Consider the following 6496-nt stretch of genomic DNA (forward strand, 5'->3'; position numbering starts at 1 on the left):
AGCGCATCCCCAGCGCGCAGCCCCCGCCCGGCTGCCTGGGCAAACTGCCCGCCCTGGAGAGCGGAGACCTGCCGGGGTAAGCGGGGCTTCGGGGGGCTCGGGGGGCTCCGCGGGATGCGGCCCCGCCGGCTCCGGGACGGGGGTAACGCGCTGCTCTCCTTTCGCCCGTGCAGGCTGGACTTCGCGCACATGTACCAGGTGTACAAACCCCGGAGGGGCTTAAAGAGGAGCGAGGACAACAAGGTGAATGGGGGGTGACGGGCTAAAACGAGGGGCCGTAAGGTAACCCGGGGGTTAACGGGGTAAATCGGGGGTTAACGGGGTGAAGCGGCCGGTGCGCGGCCGTGGCGGCGCTCCCGGGGCGGGGGCTCGGCCGCTCCCCGGCGCGCTCGGGACGGGAGCGGCGGGACCGTGCGGGTGTTCCCCCGCTGACCCGCTGCCCGGCCCCGCAGGAAACCTACAAGCTGCCGCACCGGCTGATCGAGAAGAAGAGGCGCGACAGGATCAACGAGTGCATCGCGCAGCTGAAGGACCTGCTGCCCGAGCACCTCAAGCTGACGGTACGTGCGGGCGGAGGGACGGGGCAGCGGCTCCCCCGGGGCCGGCTCTCTGCTGCCGCTTTACCGCCGATTTGGGGTGGGTTTTTATTTTTTTTGTTGTTTTTGCTCTGCGGTGCCGCACGCCCGGGCAGGCTGTAAGCGCATCCCAAACTTCCCCGGGAGCCGCGGATCCCTGCGGGAGCTGGGATCCCGGGGGACCCCACTCCCGGCGCTGCCGGGCGAGAGCAGTCCCCGGCCGGGCTCCCCCGGGCTCAGGTCACGGTGCCAGCAGGGGCAGCAGAACCCATAAACAAAACGCTTCTCTCAGAGCTCATGCGGCTGGTCTGGAAGTACCTGCGGGGTTCCGCGAGAGCCTTTTCCGTATCCTGCTTTTTAACTTATTTCCATGGAATGTTGCTGCTGGTAGCGCTGCCTGCTCCGGGTCTCACCGTGCCCGTCCTCCCGCGGCTCCTGGGAAGGCACTGGCAGCCCCGGGCGGCTCCTGGCCGAGCCTGCGGCGGGTGCCAACCTGTCCCTGTGCTCCCAGACTCTAGGTCACCTGGAGAAGGCTGTGGTTCTGGAGCTCACCTTGAAGCACGTGAAGGCACTGACCAATCTCATCGAGCAGCAGCAGCAGAAGATCATTGCTTTGCAGAACGGTTTGCAGGCGGGTGAGTGTTCAGACAGCAGGGTGAGAGCCTGTGTGTGTGTGATGGACTTTCCTTGGGGAGCCTGTGAAACGTGGCTGTGACACCTTGTTCCCTGAGAAGGGAGGAGACAGGAATTCTGCCCTTTCCTGCTGTCATTTTCTCAGGCTTTGCTTACGAGCTTTCGCAAAAAAAAGACGCGTTGCTCAAGGTGGTCACTGCAGAGCGCCCTGGGGGTTGTTTGAAATTAAACTGGGTTTTCAGTAGTTTTAGTTACAGCCTGGGTTTGCTTTGAGATTCTCTCCAAAGCCATTTGATTTTTTCCATTTGTGTTTGTGAGCTTTAGATAACCCAGTCGGGTTTATTTGGTTGTTTTTCTCTGCAGATATAAATCTGCTTTCTATACACCCCTTTTTAAGTTTCTTTATAACCGAGCTGGCCCGAGCTCTGCAGGCAGAGGGGACCCGGTGCTTCAGCTTATCAGCTTTAGATGCACTTCCTCCTGCTGTTTTCACATGTGGCACTCACGTGAATGTGATACAGTAAACCCGAATTTTTCGGAGGCGCTGTCCCTGCCCGGCAGCCACAGGGAGTGCAGTGGAGCTGCCGGAGCAGCAGAGTCCCCCGGGGCTGGTGGAGCTGCCGGCCCTCTGGGAGCTCCCTGCCCGGAGGAGCACGGCGAGGTGCACCCTGCCTTCCCTGGGGGCTTTCCTGGAGAAGCCACAGCTTGACTCATTCTCCTGTCTGCACTCCAGTACCTGTTGAAGGTGGATTATACAGTAAATAGCAAAAAAGAGCAAGTGGCACTTTACGTAATGTTGTTACGTAGAAGTGGACAGGTGGATGTTCCAATGGAATTGTCCATTTCTGCAGAAATCCAGGGATTTCTGTGCACAGGGTCCAGCTTGACCATCGCGTCCCCCTCTGGCTGTGCTGTACCCCAAGTCCAACATCGCCTCCACTCCACCTCGGAGACGGAAACTGAACTATTTAGCATGTTGTTAATTTTTAATTTCTTTCTGTTAATGTTTCCTTAGGTGACCTGTCATCGAGAAACCTTGATTCCAGCCAGGAAATGTTTCGATCCGGTTTCCAGATGTGTGCCAAGGAAATGCTGCAATACCTGGCAAAGCACGAGAACGGCAAGGAGCTGAAGGCGTCGCAGCTGGTCAGCCACCTGCACCGGATGGCCAGCGAGGTGCTGCAGGGCGGGGCCGCCCGCAAGCCCGGGGACATCCCTCCCAAACTGGTGGACTTGAAGGAGAAGCCGGCGCCCCTGGGCGCGGCGGGCGAGGGCCACGGGAAGAACTGCGTGCCCGTGATCCAGCGGACATTCGCTCACTCCAGCGGGGAGCAGAGCGGCAGCGACACGGACACGGACAGCGGGTACGGGGGAGAGCTGGAGAAAAGTGACTCCAAATCGGAACAGCCCTATTTCAAAAAGGATACCGACCTCAAATACGCTGTCCAGGAGAGAATAAGCTCTATTAAGCAAGAGACTGAGGACCCGCCTGCCAAAAGGAGCAGGCTGGAGTCGCCGCAGGACGAGGGCCCTTTTGGCAGTGACATGATGGGCTCTTCCAGCAGCTTCCTGGGCCCCCACGCTCACCAGCCTCCCCTGTGCCTGCCTTTCTACCTGATCCCGCCGTCCGCCACCGCCTACCTGCCCATGCTGGAGAAGTGCTGGTACCCGGCCTCGGTGCCCGTGCTGTACCCCAGCCTGCCGGCCTCTGCCGCGGCGCTGACGGGCTTCATGAACCCCGACAAAATCTCCCCCCCTCTGCTGATGCCCCAGAGACTCCCTTCTCCTGTACCGGCCCATTCCCCCATCGACTCCTCGGCTCTGCTTCAAGCTTTGAAGCAGATTCCTCCTTTGAACTTGGAAACCAAAGACTGAGCGCAGTGTGACTGGTTTTTCTCTTTTTTTTTCTTTTTTTTTGTTTTTTTTTTTAGTTTGAGAGACTGTTTCACTTTTATATATTGGCTGGACTGAGGTGTGGGGACGAGGTTCACTGTGCGTAGGAAGCTAAATCCCCTTTTCTCTGACCTGTCAGGTAGCTTGGAGAAGGATGAAGGATGCGCCCAGGTTAGCGATTGACAACTACTTCCAAAAGATTAATGAAGGGTTTAAGAAGGGTTTTGTGCTTTACCCCTTCCCTTCTTCCCTCTCCACATCTACAGAGCAACAGTTGACTCAGTCAGCTGTGAACCTATTGCAAAGCTGTGAAGAAATATTCCATTGGTCAGACCTGGTTGGAGGGTCTGTGGATATAAAATACATAAATATAACCCACGGTACTTCCCTGAGCGGTGCTGAAGGCAACGGCCCCGCTGGCTCATTGGAGCTGGGCTGGTGTCTGAGGGGCCCCGAGTGTGGGGTGGTGGTGGTGGCAATGCCACCGTGAGAACAGGAGCAGGACAGTGCTCACTGCAGGGGCAGCAGTGTCACCAGGATGAGCAGGGCAGTGGTCACTGGTGGTGGTGGCAATGCCACTGTGAGTGCAGGAGGAGAAGGGCAGTGGTCACTGGTGGTGGTGGTGGCAGTGGTGGCAATGCCACCAGGAGAGCAGGGCAGCGGTCACTGCCTGGTCACACGCAGATCAGGCAGACCTAAGACGGGTTTCTCTCCACACCTTTGCTGATACATAGATATTTTTTAACAAATAAAAGGTAGCTGCTGCTTGGAGCTTTCCATGGCGTACATCTAATAAATAAATTAACCTGCGCCCTTCCTGTAACTCGAGCTGCTAGCCGGGCCGGCTCGGGAGGAGCTGTCCCTGGGATCGCTTTGCTGGTGGCACCCGGCTCCAGCCTCTCCCGGTGCTGCTGTCAGCTCATCCCTCGGGAATGAGCGCGGTTTGCCCGGCTGGGAGCTTCTTGGCACAGGGAGCAGCTGAGGCAGCGCCATCCGTGCCCGACAGTGCCTTTGGAAAACGGCAGGGTGGGATTCCAGAGGAGCCTGATCCCGGCAGGATCGGGGTTCCTCCCTGGCAAACCTGGCTCGCGCGTTAAGGGGAGAGGGCTCCGTGTGACACTTGGCCTGGAAACTGCAAGGGGCTTTCTCCGCAGAGGAACATCATCTCCAGTTTGGCTTCTTTCTAATTAAAAAACCCCAAAGCTCACTGCTAAAGGCACTGCTCTTTGGTGGTTTTTTTCTTACTGGTTTGAGAACTGGTGAGCAGAACCCCTGTCTGGATCCTCATGTCGCCCTCCCATTGCACCAGCTGTTGAGATGCACTATGCTTGATTGCAGATTGTGTTCTAACGTTTATTTTGTTGTTGGTTTTTTTGGGTTTTTTGGTATACAGTTGTTGCCTTTATTTGTAAAATCCTGTTATATATATATATTATATAAATATATTAAAAGTTAAAACGTTTCAGATGTCTATTATTTGTATAACTACTTGAGCATAAAGAAGTGAGAAATATGAATGTATTCTTGTTTCTGGGTTGTCTTTTTTTTTTTTTTGAAGAGAAGAATATTCCGTTTTTCTCTCGGGAGAGGTACAGTGTTTATATTTTGGAGCCACCTCCAAGGTGGGATATTGTACATATTTTTATCTTGAGTAAATGTTAAGTAGCTGTTTAAAAATGCTTAATAAAATAATTCTTTTCCTGTGGAAGATAAGGGTGTGCCTTCTGTGCTTTGAAATGTTGGAGTGGGGTCATTCCACATGGTCCGGTCCAGCAGGGGATGGCAGGAATTTGGGATGCAGGGGGGGAGCAGGAATTTGGGATGCAGGGGGGAGTGAGACTGCTGGGTTGCAGGGAGGAGTGAGGATTTCAGGGTGCAGGGGGAATGAGGGATCTCAGTGCAGGGAGGAGTGAGGATTTCAGGGTGCAGGGACCAGCAGGGCTCTCCTTGCTCCCCCCACAGCTCCTCCGCTATCGGTATCTGAAGGAGCTCAGGGTCCCATTACCGCTGTCACCAGGGATATTTATTTATTTTAACTCCCTTGGCACCTTCAGGGATTTTTTTTCCTTCCAGACTCGAGGGAGGTGCCAGGAGAGCCTGGCTGGCTTTCCTGCTCTCTCCTGATGTCACGTTGTGCTCCCTGTGTCTGGCATTTGGCTCCTGGGCCCCAAGCTCTGTGGGGAGGAGGCAGCCCCTCACCCTGCAGGATGCAGCATCTCCACAGGCTTTGCCCAGTTCCTGGAGGAAAATGGATTTGCTGCAAACTGGTTTTACTTCAGCACCCTCAGCCTGTGTCTGAGCTGCCCCAGGACCGCCAGGGATGGTGCCCACCAAACCCCTGAGGCTGAGGGGTGCAAGAGTCAGGTCCTGCCTTTGCTGGAGTGATCCCTGCCACCCCCACATGTCCAGCTGGCCCTGATTTGGGAATTCCAGCTGGCACTGTGGGTGCTGGAGCAGCCTGGGGCCTCTACTCCCAGTGCTGCAAAATGACCCTGAGGGTAGGGTCCTCATCCCATCACAGGATCCCTCCCAGCCTCTCCAGCAGCAATGCTGGTTTCTGGTCTCTAGATGAAACAGAGACCACAAACCTCCCCAAAGGCAAAAGAGGGGTGAAACAAAGGGATGGGTGGCAGGACTCAGTTTCCCAGTGGTGCTGCCCGTGCGTGGATGGGGCACGGGCACTTCTGAGGGGATATTTGGGATTTTCACTGGGCAGATGAATCACAAAACGTGGGGAGTGGTTGAAGTGTCTGACTGGGGCTGAGCATCCCCAGGACCCCACACAGAGAGTCCGATGCTTCTTGTTAAACTGTGGTTAGAAATACAGAAACCTTAGCTTAAGTTATGCTAGAAAAAAATGCTGCTTGGTTTAATGTGTTTGGGGCCTCCACACGTCCCAGCGTTCATGTTATGTTTGCTTTAATTAGGGCTAGATATTGATCTCACTGAAGCTGACTGCAACAATCCCATCTGGGGACAGCATTTGGTGCTCAGTGCAGAGGTGTCTCCAGCCTCAGGACCCCTGGATTTCTGGCTCCTTTCCATGGCTCTCTCTCCCTTCTGGTCCTCATATTCTGTCCCCCCTTGTCCTATGGTGGGATGACTTTCAGGAGTTCCAGATCCTCAGTCATGGAGGGAAAAATTGCCAAAAAAAGTTGGAGAGAGAACATTTACTCAGGAGGAAAATTTTATTATGGGCCAGGAATTTTCTCTGCTGCCCTGGCCCAGTGCCAGCAGGACAGGTGAATTCTGTGGGGCAGGGGCTGCACCTGGGGTGGCACCGGGTGGGGACCCCAGTGCCAGAGCAGCCCCTCCCAGCCCTGCCAGAGCAGCACCCCTGGAATCCCCATCCCAGCCTGGGGGGAGAGGTGGGGAGATGGATGGATGGATGGATG

At 55.6% G+C, this 6496-nt stretch overlaps 1 protein-coding gene across 1 annotated transcript in view; it reads left to right on the forward strand.

The window, feature by feature from the left end:
- The window catches only part of BHLHE40 (basic helix-loop-helix family member e40), a 6351-nt gene extending 1537 nt beyond the window's left edge, over window positions 1-4814 (forward strand). Inside the window, exons 2-6 of the mRNA XM_015640503.1 lie at window positions 3-76; window positions 174-243; window positions 453-560; window positions 1087-1210; window positions 2224-4814. Of these exons, the coding sequence (XP_015495989.1) occupies window positions 3-76; window positions 174-243; window positions 453-560; window positions 1087-1210; window positions 2224-3083 (1236 nt within the window). The 3' untranslated portion in view covers window positions 3084-4814. The remainder of the gene's footprint in view (window positions 1-2; window positions 77-173; window positions 244-452; window positions 561-1086; window positions 1211-2223) is intronic.
- Window positions 4815-6496: the final 1682 nt, after the last annotated feature.

Source organism: Parus major, chromosome 12 (assembly GCF_001522545.3).
Source record: "Parus major isolate Abel chromosome 12, Parus_major1.1, whole genome shotgun sequence".
Classification (NCBI taxonomy): Eukaryota; Metazoa; Chordata; class Aves; order Passeriformes; family Paridae; genus Parus; species Parus major.